The sequence below is a fragment of the Patiria miniata genome, unplaced genomic scaffold (genome assembly GCF_015706575.1).
Source record: "Patiria miniata isolate m_02_andy unplaced genomic scaffold, ASM1570657v1 HiC_scaffold_3, whole genome shotgun sequence".
Taxonomy (NCBI): domain Eukaryota; kingdom Metazoa; phylum Echinodermata; class Asteroidea; order Valvatida; family Asterinidae; genus Patiria; species Patiria miniata.
Genome location: NW_024037069.1, coordinates 516,830 through 531,326, shown reverse-complemented (window position 1 = coordinate 531,326; position 14,497 = coordinate 516,830). Strand labels below are relative to the sequence as shown.

Sequence of the window (14,497 nt, the reverse complement as noted above, 5' to 3'; positions counted from 1 at the left end):
CTGTCATTTCGACTAAAAACAACTCAACTGCACCTCAACATTGAGGAGCAGGGATATACATCACCGGGGAACATGGGCGTCACCAGAATTTTTTTTCTAGAGGGAAGGCAAATAGTATTTTTCCCAAGAAAATTCATGTATTTCTCAACATATCCTCGATGTATCAGGTTTAGAGGGGGGCAGGGACATCCCCCAACCCATTAAATTTACACCAATATGACTTCGCGCCTCTTGTTATTTTTTTCCCCTTCCTTCCTTCCTTTTTTTCTTTTTTGTTTTTGTTTTTGTTTGCCCCCCCCCCTCGACGCCCATGCTGGGGAAGGGGATGGGCAAGGCTAAGTTGTTGCAGTCAGCACATTCAACAACCGAACGCCCAGCCAGTTAGGTAACGAACTGAGATTTACAAAGTATTGGTGAATAATGAATAAATAGTTATCACAAAAGTGGTCTCCAGAATACCTTTTTCCTTAGCAATTCTGACGGAGCTGGCAGTCTTCCCGGCGAGTCAAAATGTCAAAATAAATATGAAATATTTCTATAACTAACCATTGGTCGATTTATTTTCGTTCAATGTCTAATGTTAAGGAGAATACCTTCTTTTTACATCCAGCAAAAAGGCAATTTGCAATTGTAAGACCAAAAAAAATGTTCCAGATGAGCCTTAAAGAAGTACAGACAGTGCATCTTTAAATCCAGAACAAAAAGTTCCCCTAAATTTATAGTTATTTTCATTATTGCCCAGAAATATATGAAAATTAGTTCCTTTTCATGTCATTGCCAACTTATACCCTGGAAATAGTCCAGAATAATTGTGGAATTCATCAGCAGTCATTTTAACAAAAGTGACTGCCAAAATATAAGATTCTTTGACTCACCGATTTGGGGCACCGAGAATCCAGCGAATCCTCCAGGGGTTGAATCCGTTTTCGACCGGCAGAGATCTGCTGACACTAACCACTCGGCTCCAGAGATAAAAGATCGGTTCTAGAATTCGCAACGGAGCTTTAACACCAATCGCCACGTTCCTCCTGCTGTCTGACTTCCCCGGATAAACGCAGAAGAATAGAAGGATGGGCATCTGCGCTTTGCTATACATGTATATGATTTCCAGCTTGCTCTTTCTGCTGATTGTATTAACTTGTTTTGGGTGGTTTCCATGGTAAAATGACATTCACGGCAAAAAAAAAGAAGATTCCATGATCAAAGTAATGATAATGTTAATTGAATCACATGGTGGCCGTGATGCGATTGGTTTCCTGTTGCGACGTAGCTAATTGTGTGCGAAATAAATCAACAAGCTAGCATAGACTTGTTCTGAAGTCGATATACGGCTGAGGTTTGTCCGTCCCAGTCGGCGCAACACACCGCGTTGCCGAATGTACAGCCTTATAAAACAAGTACCGACTTGAAATCACTCTAACTCCTCTGTACTGTCTCCGGTTTACCGGAAATGGCAGAACGACTTTCATCTTTTCTAACGAATATAGATCTTGGAATATATTATTTTCAAAATACCGAAGGTGTTTTTGTATTGCTCAATCCTGCAATCTGCAATCCTGCAAGGGCAGTCCTGCACTCTGCAATCCTGCACACTGCAATCCTCCAAGGGCTTTTCTTTTTTGTTGCTGAGGAGCAGCGACGTCGCCCCCCCCCAGAAAATCAAATCTGTTAGTCCCTTAAGTGACAACGGTTAACGGGTTTAATAACAATTGGGAGCCTCCCCCACTGTAACATCCCCAACTGTAAGCCCCCCCACTCCCCCCCCCCCCCCCCCCCCCCCCCCCCCCATGGTGAGAACCAGTGTTGTAGGTCTCGAGACCGGTCTCGGTCTCGGTCCCGGTCTCGAGACCACTTTTTGCCGGTCTCGGTCTCGGTCTCGGTCTCGGTCTCGGGAGCTGTGGTCTCGGTCTTGGTCTCGGTCTCGGTCCCCTTTGGTCTCGATATATTGGCTGGTCTCGAGTCGAGACCAGCCAAAAAGTGAGGGGGCGGATTCCGCCCCGGCCCCAGTTTTGGATTAAGTACAGAAACAGTTGAGGGCAAATGTGACTGCAGTGTGATGCTGATAGACATGTCTCTCTTCACTTTCTAGTGAGTGAGGCATAGTCCAACAACCATTGCTCCTTTTCTTATTTCTTGTTTTTATTGTTGGATGGTTTGTTGAAACAAGCACTTTATAGCCATCCTCCTTGATTCCAAATACAACTGGGATTAAAATCTTATGAATCAAGATTGAAACATTATTCTTACCGTCAGATTTTTTGTTTTGAATATGGGGAACAATTCAACTCTTTTTCCCCAGAAATATTGGTGATTTTTTTCTATTTTTCTTTTCAATTTTTACTTTATTCGTGAAGGCGGGAAAACGTTTTTTTTCCATTATAGTTATTAATGGATATTCATCAATTCGTAGACCGTTAAATTGCTATTAGTGGTGGACAGCTGCATTTTGTGATCTCTTTATTAAAATAGGCACGACTTGGGAATAGAGAATTCAAATTACGTGAAATTTTCAGAGTTACTACTCAATAACATGTTCTTTATCCCAATTATATTTTTTTTTATAAAATGGAGGGTGCCATTTCTTTTTCTTTATCATACTGTCACTTTATTTTTGACTTGCCATGTATTCACCTTTTCATCTGTGATAAACACAAATTGAGCTACTGCCATAGTCACACAAAAATAGAGTCTAATTGCCTGTCTTGTCTCCTTTCTAAATGTCAATTGCGTTTGCATGAGTCGAGAAGACTTTTGTTCCATTAATCGCTAAATGCTGTTTACGGCCATCACAATAAACGATTGAAATATTGGCAATATGTTGTACTTGTAAATTACTAAAATATTCAATTAAATCGCCCGGCATAGTAGCCGATGCGGGTGATACGCTGGTACAAAACACAAATAGGCGTGCGCACGCAGCCATGAATCCTAAAAGTACATCTCGCCCACCACATTCAGTTTGTGACAGCGCCCTTCTATTGTGTCGGCCATAATTATTCTCAAATAGGCTAATGGCGATGATGACGGCGGGCAGATTAACAGAAGATAGATCAGGCAATTATGGTTCATCAATCTTCTATAGTGCATGTAATGGTATTGACATTATACACAAATAAAGTGGCATTACATTTCAGCCTAAGTCAGGCCTCTCTGGCGACAACCTCTCAATTTTTGGGTCTACATGTACAAGTCTATATTCCATGACTGAAATTTTAAAAAATAAATCAATATTTTCTTGCTCCAAATTTTTTTTGAATCAGGTTTACAAGGAGGTCCAATGTAAAATTAAAGCTGCTTTTAAATATCCGTTAGTAGTCATTGCTGAAACCAAGGGGTGGCTGTGGAGTTTAGGGTCCTGTAACAATTTAGTTTAGTTCCTTTAACAGATGAAACATCCACCTTTAACTTTTTACTTTTCAAATCCACCTTTAACTTTTTACTTTTGTCAAGTTTCAACATTGCAAAAAACTAGTACAAATTGTCGTACTCCTATGAAGTTGGAGTTTCTTCATCAGATTGACACTTTATAGTAGTTAAACAATATTATATTTTAAAAAAACATATGTTTTTAAAAAGTGGCAACAATATATGGAGTTCATCAAATTAGGTTTTCCCCTTCTTTAAATTAGGTTGTTTCCCTTTTAAAAAAATTGATTGGACAATAACAAATTCTGTTGCCATGCTGTAATTTATGGTATGAAGCAAACATGAAGAGCACTCGCATGACACAATTAAGCAGGTACAAGTGATTCCTAACTTTCAATCACTTCCTTCACATCCCCATCAACATCATCATCTCAAGGGCAGACTGTTCAGCTGTAATTAGTGTCTTGTTTTTTTATTTAGATTATTGTTATTTATTATCCGCGGTCTCGGTCTCGGTCTCGGTCTCGGACCATTTCGGTCTCGGTCTCGGTCCGCCTTGAAGGGGTTGGTCTCGGTCTCGGTCTCGGTCTCGCAACTTCAGGTCTCGGTCTTGGTCTCGGTCTCGGACTATCCGGTCTCGACTACAACACTGATAATAATGATAATTATAATAATATTAATAATAATAATTTGAAATTTATTATGCGCCTTTTGCATATAAATGCTCAAAAGCGCATTGCAGAATCAACAAAAAATGTAACTACTTCATAATGATGCCCAATGATAACCCACAAATCAGTATAGAATCAAAGTTGCCATGTACGCCGATTCAAACTAAAATGGTTACCATACATTTGATTTAAATGTGAACATAACAACGATTTTGATAACCTAATCGCAAAAAGTATCAGGTTGGCGTAGCGGTACTTTCCTCGCCTTTCACCGCTGTGACCCGGGTTCGAATCACGCCTGGGCCAATGTGTGGATTGGGTTTTCAGTCCCTACCTGATTTAGTGGGTTTTCCCTAGATTATCATTCTGGGCTTTTCCTTTTTCCACTAAAACTGCAATTTCTGTCCACATCTTCCACCGAGGGACCCCACTGGAAATAAGTGGAACGACTTTCGTGGAATATTCCGTCCAATTGCCGAATACATAATAATCATCAAGTAATGATTTTGTTGAAGTTAGACGACACATTTTAGCGGTGCATTTGGATGCCAGTCATTGTTGCATTAGGTGTTTAATTACCCAAAGAATACTCATACCAAATTTGAAAGAATTTGAATAAATAAGATTAAAAAGCGTGTTACTGTTTTCGCCACCCAAATGGACAACAGGGTAAAGCGCCCTATTGTGGTGCCGCATTCTTTTGTACCAAACAAATAATGTTTGAACAATTTATTCTATTGGGAACCAATACAGTTTAAAATACAGATATCATATCTTACCCGTCCTAAAACGTACCTATCCCTTACCCAAACACAATCCTGACCCAAAACCATAAAACTAAACAGGGGTGCAGAAAAAGTATATATAGTCGTGTTCCCTAACGTGGCGCACTTCGAAGCTTACCCAACTTTCCTCGTGTAGTGTTGCCAAACCTCTTTGTTGACAAACCTCAAATTCATGCAGTGAAATACTGGTACTTTTACCTTTCTAATGCTTGCTTTTTAACCTCTGTGAACAATTTCGGTTTCATAAAATTTAATCCGAAATGCAAAAACGGTCGCGTCCGGAAATTGGGCACAGATTGGCGGAGTGTTCCCTAACGTGGCGCACTTGAATAAATCTCAGAAAATTCCAAATGAACATTTAAGAATTTCTGTAAACTTGATAAATTCTGATAAATCATTATTATCTTTACTTACAAACCCAGCCAGATGTTTGTCAGAAAATTATTTTCTTATTTTCCGGGGCATTTTCAAAGGGTTCACTTTGCACTTGAAAATAAAATCGGAAAATCACGCCAAAATATTTTTTTCTTTTAACTTTGTAACGGGTAAATAAACTCGCGATTTATGAACGGGAGTGTTTAGAACTTGATGAAATTTCACTTTCTGTGAAATTTCAGTTAAAACTTTTGCTCTAGCTAGGCGCTACAGGCGAAAAATAAAAGTGCGCCACGTTAGGGGCCGCGCCACGTTAGGGTACATCAACAATACTGTAGTGGCAGGAAGTATGCGAGGGGGCGTTTCCAGATCTGAGCAGCATATAGAGGGCGGGCTATACTGAGCCGATTAATAGACTGGTTCCAACATATCGTACAATGTATTCGGCATTAACTTGCGGTTGGGTACAATTCTCGCCTGTTAAGAGATCACGAGAAGAAAGTTCCGTCGATTTCTTGGGCCAAAGTTTAAGTATTTTTCTTTCATTTCATTTCAGAGCTGTAAGTCTTTTTGACCAGTATTTGTGTGGAGCAACCGCCAATGGGGATTTAGGATTGGATGAAGTTGTCAAGCAAGGCTGTTTGAAGACTTTCCGCATTTACTGATAAAACATCGCGCCTTCTCAGCTTAACTTAAAGTTCAGGTTCTTGACTTGGCATGCTTGGTCAAGGTCAATGACACTAACTTGTTTCGGCCTAATTTTCCGTCTTCCTGTGGAAGTCGCGCATCGTTTGAAAAAAGGCTTGAAAGTGGGCAAGACTGTTGACATTAAACGTACGGTATTGGCACATAAGTGGGCTGTACAGTACAGTGTCAGTAGGCCTACTCGTACAACTTGGACACACAATTGTTCGGATTTTGGCAGTTATTCCCCAACTTTGTCTTACTGAGGTGGGGTTGACTTGAGCTGAGTTTGACGAGTTGATAACATACGGCTTCCCACCGACACCATACGTAATAGGGCCGCAGCATTGACATTGTTGATCTCCACTGACCAGCTGACGTTCGTTTGGAATGGTAGGCCTACGTTCAGAATATTAAAAATGCCAATGTGTGTTAAAATGTACGAAGTGGCTATCGTTACGGCAGCTGTGGTTTAGATACTTTTTGGATACGCACGCAGGTATATAATTATTTGTTTCCCCAGGGTTTAGCGAGCAGTGCGACAGCTCAGCCGATAGAGGGTAGTATTTTGCACCGCGAGGTTGCGGGTTCGCATCTCAGTTTTGCACTCGAATTTTTTTCCTTTTCTAACCTGAGGCTTGGAGGATTTTTTTAAAAAGGGAAATAAAGTCCGAATTTCATAACGTTCAAATTCACTTTTTTCCTTCTAATTTTACATTTTCTTCTTATGTTTTTATAAAAGTTGCAGTCTACCGTAACGATAGAAAATGGGAAATGCGTATAAAATGTATGGTGGCAGTTGCCTTTTCTGGTATTCGTGTAGTCTAGACACCCCTTATATGATTTACAAGTTCCCTTCATAAATTAAAAGCCTGCCCTCTTTCCACAAAATTAAGGTAGATATTCAACATTATGTCTTGGTGAACAATTTAGATGATTCCAAACACATGAAGTGATTTTCCTGCCGGTATCATAGTCAAAAGTGGAGTGTCATGGCCTAGCGGCTAAGAACACCGGACTCATGTTCTGGTGTTTCAGAGGCAACAGTGACGTGGGTTCAAGCCCGCCGGCGGACACTTGTGCTCTTAAGCAAGGCACTTAACCGTTATTGCTTCGTCCTTCGGATGGAACGTTAAGCCGTAGGTCCCGTGTGTTGTATAAATGCACGTAAAAGAACCCAGTAAACACTTATCGCTAAGAGAAGGGGTTTGCCCCGGTGTTTCTGGCCTCCTGTATAAACTCCCACATGGAGTATTTAGGAGAAGAATCAACTAAGAACCAAGAACCAATAGTCAAATGTTTGGATATTACTAGGGCCTAAGTCCCAAAACATAAAAGTTTGTTTTCATTCTCATAAATGGAATGGGGTTCTAAACTACACGATTACACCTATTTCTTTAAAATGTGTAGACCAATTTCTTTAGTTTTATTATTCATGTTATTAGTTTATAAGTAGGCCTAGCTCTGGAAACTTCAGTCCAGCTGCTATGTTGGTCACAAATTTGCAGATTCTATTTTGCAAATTTCCCAAGCTACATGTACTATTAATACAAGAATTAATACTTTGTTCTTTTAAGTAAAATAGTTCAGTATGTTTTTGTTTTTTTTAGAGTATTAATACATGTGTAATCTGTTTTAAACATGTCTCTTTTCTTTAGACAGTTGTGTTTTTCAATGTTCAATTGTTCATTAACTGCAGTGGTGGACATTCCCTTACAATTTGTTTTCAATACACACTGCATAAAGTTCCAAAATTTAAATATCCTTTCAAAATGGCAGTTCTGTTAATTTTCCTCAGGTTGGTCATATCATTTATAATATCCTGATTTAAATGAATGGACAAAGAAGCATTACATGTAGAGACTCATGAAGCTTCAAAGAACATATTGTTGCAATATTATTTGAAGGAAAGCCCTGTAATGATATTGCAAGGAATACGATGGAGCTTAAAGGGAATGTACATCATTGGCTTTTGCTGTAATTTTCAGAAATGAACTATTTGAGGGGTTAGTATAATAGATCAAATATTGTTTAACTGACATGTTTGAAGTTTCGTGTTCGAAAATGCTTAAAAAAACAAGAAAAACAAAAATGTTTAAGTAGTCTGGTTCCCTGACTCCACTAAACATAAAATGGATCAATTTATAGATGTCGGAAAATTGTAAGGTAAGGGAACCAGTCTAGCTGGCCTGCACCCGTTCATGCACATGTAACCAATAGCAAACAAAATGTGGACTGAAAAAATTGTAAATTTGGAGCAGTAGTTGAAAAATAGTTAGGTTTTTCCAACGGTGGTCGGCCGACCACCGTTGGAAATGTATACAAAAATACCATTTTCTTGATAATGATTTGACACCAGGTGCCATCATTTTACAGGATGCTTTAGACTGTCATTTACCAACATCCTAGTAAGGTATTTCGTAAAAACTTGGTAGTTTTATTTTTCGATGTTTGCAAATGTTGTTTATTCCCTTTAAATACAATGTAGTTTGTAGGAACTTCAATGCAAGCAATGGCTTTGGGAGGATTCGAACCTGTGTCACTGGTGGGTAAAAAGAGAGAAAAGTACCCCTTCACCAACCTTACTCCCTGACTTTTAAAAAAAAAATTAAGTATTGCTTACGGAAAATCACTGTAACGAATGACCACTATACTTAACAAGCTTAAAACAGACCTCATTGTGATTGTTGGTAGTAAGACTCACTCTATGCATGTAGACCTGTCAGGCTGATTTAAGGGAATGTATACATAATATGCAAACTTCAAAAAACAAAACTACCAAATTATTATGAAATATCTTTTATTAGTGAATGACAGTCTAAAGCATCCTGTAAAATCGTGGCACCTGGTGTGCTGACATTTTCAAGAAAAGTGGTATTTTTGTAGCAATTTCCAACGCTGGTCAGCCGACCAGCGTTGGGAAAAACTGGCATTTTTTTTTCAAATACTGCCACCAATTTACCATAATCAGTTAGTCTGCATTTTGTTTGCAATCGAGTACACACCTATAAACAGGTACAAGCCGGCTAGACTGGTTCCCTGACCTTACAATTCCTGACGTCTATAAATTGCTCCGCTTCATGGGGTCAAGGAACCAGCCTACAAGACCATGATTGTTTCTCTTGGTTTTTCCAGAATCTTTTAAATACCAAACTTCAAGCAAGTCAGTGTAGCAATATTTGCTATAAAATACTTACATGTACTCCCAAATCTATCCATTTCTGAAAATTACAGCAAAAGCAAATGTTGTATAATTCCCTTGAACCATTTGCTATTTCTCCAACTTTTTTACTCATTCTAAAGGAAGAAGTCACTGAACAGAACGGTGAAGTCACCACCGACACGCCCTTTGAACCCTGGTACCATGTGCAAGTTACGGGAGCCACAAAGAATGGCGGATTCATCAATTTTGATGTAGTCACAAAGAAGGTAATGAGATTTTTACTCTCGGGTGCAGAATTGTTAAGAGTCAGTGGATTTGAAGTGACTCGTGGGGGGGGGGGGGGGGGGGGGGAGGGGGTACACATTAGGCTGAGGCTATCGATGCATTTTTAACAATAAACACTTGTTTGCCTTCCCCAACATTTGGTGGGTGGTGGTGGTGGAAGGGGGGGGGGGGTGTGGTTTTGACCCCCATGGCCCCCATTGTTACGCTTAAGAGTGTGAAGCTACTTTTATAGTTTATTTATAACTACTATTAGTTGCACAGTATTAAAACAATGCACTACAGTGCACTATCACGATTTTTTTGCATATCCTTGGCTAGTTTCAAGCATGTATCACTTCACTGTCATGAAAAAAAAAAAATTCTAACATTTCCAAGTTTTGTTGGTCCATTTGTTACAAAGCAAAAAAAGAAAGTTGGCCCACCTTAACTTTTGCATTTTTATTAATAATGTGCAAATTAATGTAATCGTAATTCCTGTTACTTGTTTACTTTTGACTTTGGCCTTCATGTTTTGATTGGTGACTTGCAAATTTGCCTACAGTGGCCTTAGCATCTGCACATTAATATCCTTATAAACTGGGAAGAATTCAAAAGCAAAACCAAAAATGTTTAAAATGTGAATAGAAACAAAACCCTGCATTTAAATGTAGTGACGAAATAAAAAAAAAAGGAAATGATCTAATGTACATAATCATCGCAACTCCGATTAAGTGTGCTGAATGATTACAGACAATGCCGGTTTTGCTGTTGACTCTACATGCTCTGTTAGCAGGAAAAGGCATGTTGTGTGTCATCGTGCTGAGCCATTATTATCTATTTCCTGTTGCGTGTACAATGGATTTCAGCATTGAATATGCATTGCCTTGTGGTTGGACAAGTCACAAGACAGGGATGAGGTGGGACCCAGAACCAAATATTAGAAAGGGGGGGGGGGGGGGGCCTGGTAGCCCTGTTCAAATTTGAAGGGGGGTGGGGTGGGAGAGGGGGAGGGGGCTAGACTGTTAGGGGTCACTTTTCACGTTTGCGTTCTTTCTCAAATATTTCACAAAATCACAGGGAAAGTGGATGAGTACCATCAATTTTAACATTGTCGTCTGGGGGGAGGGGGGGGGGGGTTGACCACTAGGGGGCACTTTTCACATTTGTGTTCTTACTATTAATATTTCACAAAAGCGAACTGGGAAAGTTGATAAGTACCATAAATATTAATATAGTCGTCCTCAGTTCTCTTCAGGTTTAATTTTAAAAAAGTAAATGATATATGTTTTTTGGGGGGAGGGGGTGGATGGAGGGGGCGTGGCCCCTGTCCGCTCCCCCCCCCCCCACCTCAGGCTGCAACTGGCTACCTGTTTAAAGGGGGATTGCATCATTTGCAGCTATCCAAAAAGTAACTGACAAACTTATTGTTGGAAAGCATACTTGGTTTAAAGATACATGTAGTAATGACACCAAACTCTTTATGAAATTATTTTTGTCTGGCATGCTGTCATTTTGAAGAAAACAATAAAACAAGGTACCTTCCAAAGATGCGTCTAACGATGGAATATTCCAATATCCGAAAGTGCTGATCACTTAACATGCGCGGCATGCGACAGCCAAAACTGGCCGCTGATCAAGATTTGCGTGCTTCTGCGTTTATCAAAGTTGACAAAAATTATACCAAGAAGAGGTAATGGAACAGCTATTTGACCGATTTTAAAGAAAAACTTGGAGCTAGTATTCCTCATGGAAGCTCTCAAATCCTGGACATTTTAAGTGGATTTTGACAAAATTGTGGCATTTGACAAACAATAAAACCATTCAGCTTGTTCAATTTGGGCTTTTGACTGCAGTGCGCCACCAAGAGATTGCCAAGGAGAGTTATTTTTCCCAGTGTATTGTGGGAGATGGTCAACATATTCACAGAGCAGGCTATTTGAAATTGCTAGTTTGTCCCGTCAGTAGTTTATAGGCGTATGATTTGAGTATCTGTTCGCCCTTCTCTTTTCTTGTAATCAATATGTTTTTCTTTTGAAAGGGGACAGAAAGCTATGCCCCAATCCTTTAAATTAGCTCAAGTTGTCTACTGATACTCGTTCAAATGGGCCATGTGTTACCGACCGTAAACTTGAAAAATGGACTCTCCTTGGCAAACTCTTGCTGGTGCACTGCACTGTGAAACGCCGAATTGAAAGACAAAAGTGGACATTGTCATGAGTGGATGTTTTCCATCAACTCCTCAAGACCTCTCACATTTTTCGAATATTTAAATTGAAAAAATGCTATTCAGATATCGGTTGAAGATCGAATATTCAAGTATTTGGATATTCGGCACAGTCGTATTGCCAGACTTGAATGATTGATAATTTTTCTTTTCATAGGCCTATTTGTTTGCCTTTGTTCCTTGTACATTGATGAAATACAAAATTGCATTGATGCAGTGTTATAATGCATTTTGTATTGTAAATCTAGTTGGAGGCCAGTGGTCAAGAAACGACCGTGCAACGTGTCTATGAAGACTTTGAGTGGTTGCAGCACTGCCTCATGACAGACTCGGACACCAGTGGAATCATTGTAAGTACTTCAGACCACATTCACATGTTGTGTCATTGCTGGTACCTGGCTGACTGCCTGGCTGGCTTGCTGACTGACTCAATTTCGCTTGTAACCCGGGCAGTGCTATCCTATAGGATTACCCTGTAGCACCAATGAATGCGCTATATCTGGCCAATTGTGTAGACCAGATGTGCAAAAAGACTACCACAGTACCAGTGAATAGCCATTTTGAATAAAATGAATATAATTTTGTGAGCTCTGGGGCTAGCTTTACTGGACTGCTCAGGCCCCCTTTACACAGGGCGGCGACCTTTGTAACACCTATGAGTGACCAAAACATGGCCAGGACGCTCAATGGTCGCCTAAACCCCCCAAAATCTTGTTTCTATGCCGAATGGAGGCACAGCGGTCACCACAGTCATCATTCAGTGCACGTATTGGTTGGGCAAAGGAGGCACAAGGGAGGCAAAAGCATATCGCCCAGATTGACCGTAAAATTTGCAACAGAACGGATCCATTACATGGCGACCATTGGCTGACCATTGTGCATCCATTCTGCAACCACGGCAATGCTTGTGCCTCCTTTCTGCCTCATTTGAGCCACCTTTGAGCAACCAACCTCCTCGGCGACCTTTGTGCGACTGTTTTGAACATGTTCACAAATTTACGGCGACCATGGCGTCCATGGCGATGTCTGAACATCCTGTGTACCACCTTTGAATGACCTAGGCAGCCATTCGGCCTCCTTTGAGCCTCCAACGGCGACCTGGCCAGTTTTATGGTCGCACAAGGGAGGCCCAGTGTAAAGGGGGTCTTAGTCTCATTAAGTACAACATTTTCTTGTGGTCAGATATGATGTTGCCAGTTACATGTCAGAATTATAATCATCCACATTGCCACATTGCCACAGTGGGGAGTGCAGAATAGTGGTTAGGGATTGTAACTCACGATCAGAGGGTCCGGGGTTCAAATCCAGCTGCTGGTCATATGTTGTGTCCTTGGGCAAGCTACTCCAACCCCACTTGCCTCTCTCCACCCAGGAGTATAAATGGGTACCAGCATTAGCTGGGGAGTAACCTGTGATGGACTGGCATCCCATCCAGGGGGAATAGAAATATTCTCAGTTGTTTCATGCCACTGAAACCGGAGATAAACGCCGGCCTGATGGGCCACATTGGCTCGTGACAGACTTTACATTTTTTTCTGTTTTTTACATTGCCATGACTGTAAATTTGGATTGTTAATTACTGACATATCCTCCCTCATTTATACTTTTTTCCTGAATGTTCCAATGTCTTGTCTGTTTCTAGATGCCACCGGTACCACCAAGGCCCATGGCCTCAGCAGCAGATGCCGCAGCCAAAGCAAAGAGAGAAATGGGCACTGATACCAAGGTCAAAGGTTAGTATCTATAGTAGGTCAGAGGTAACTAATACAAAGGCCAGAGGCCAGGACTGACACAAGGTCATAGGTCATTACTGACACATGGTCGTAGGTCAGTACTGACACAAGTTCATAGGTCAGTACTGACACAAGATCATAGGTCATAGGTCGGTAATGACACAAGATCATAGGTCATAGGTCAGTAATGACACAAGCTGTAGGTCAGTACTGACACGAGTTCATACATGTAGGTCAGTATGGACACAAGGTCAAACGTCAGTACTGGCACGAGGTCAATGTTCAGTACTTATACAAGCTCATAGATCAGTACTGATACATGGTCAAGTACTGAACAAGGTCATGGGTCAGTACTGACAAGGTCATTACAATAAGAGGTCAAAGGTCAGATTTAGTGAAGGCCTGTGTCAATGCATGGTGAAGGGTCAGTTCTGTGTTGGAATTGGAATACAGCTCCTGATATATTTAATCAATGTTTGTTCATTTCAATCTGCTCAAGATCGTTACCATGTCATGCAAAAATCTTCCCCCAGGTGATGAGTTTTACAAGCATTGTCGATCCTTTGAAAAATACTTGCAACTGGTCGTCCGACACAGCTTCCTAGGAAAGAATGAATCACTGGCCAAATTCCTCACAGAACCAGAGGTGAGTTCCGATGTCGCCATTCTAGGTCGAAGGTCTCATCAAAACCTTTGGAGACCATTTTGAGATCCAAATTTCCCATAAAATGTTCAGTTAAATTCAAATTTTAAAATGAAGACGAGCTGTTTTTTTTATTAAATTGTTACACTCTCCTTCAATTTCTTTTGACTTTATGTGTGAGATGACAGAAACGGTCTTGACTACAACCGATATTTAGGGCTCCATACTACACAATGGACACACAGCTGCTGAACCTAAAGGAACCCAGTAAAACCCACTACTACACAATGGACACACAGCTGCTGAACCTACAGGAACCCAGTAAAACCCACTACTACACAATGGACAAACAGCTGCTGAACCTAAAGGAACCCAGTAAAACCCACTACTACACAATGGACAAACAGCTGCTGAACCTAAAGGAACCCAGTAAAACCCACTACTACACAATGGACAAACAGCTGCTGAACCTAAAGGAACCCAGTAAAACCCACTACTACACAATGGACAAACAGCTGCTGAACCTAGAGGAACCCAGTAAAACCCACTACTACACAATGGACACACAGCTGCTGAACCTAAAGGAACC

The 14,497-nt window shown here is 40.6% G+C and overlaps 1 protein-coding gene across 1 annotated transcript in view; it reads left to right on the top strand.

Moving 5' to 3' along the window:
• The first annotated feature begins 5,647 nt into the window (after positions 1-5,647).
• LOC119737569 (sorting nexin-5-like) overlaps positions 5,648-14,497 on the top strand; it is a 29,915-nt gene continuing 21,065 nt past the window's right edge. The window contains exons 1-5 of the mRNA XM_038212021.1: positions 5,648-6,274; positions 9,185-9,310; positions 11,781-11,882; positions 13,175-13,265; positions 13,799-13,911. Coding sequence (XP_038067949.1) covers positions 6,272-6,274; positions 9,185-9,310; positions 11,781-11,882; positions 13,175-13,265; positions 13,799-13,911 — 435 coding nt within the window. The 5' untranslated portion in view covers positions 5,648-6,271. The remainder of the gene's footprint in view (positions 6,275-9,184; positions 9,311-11,780; positions 11,883-13,174; positions 13,266-13,798; positions 13,912-14,497) is intronic.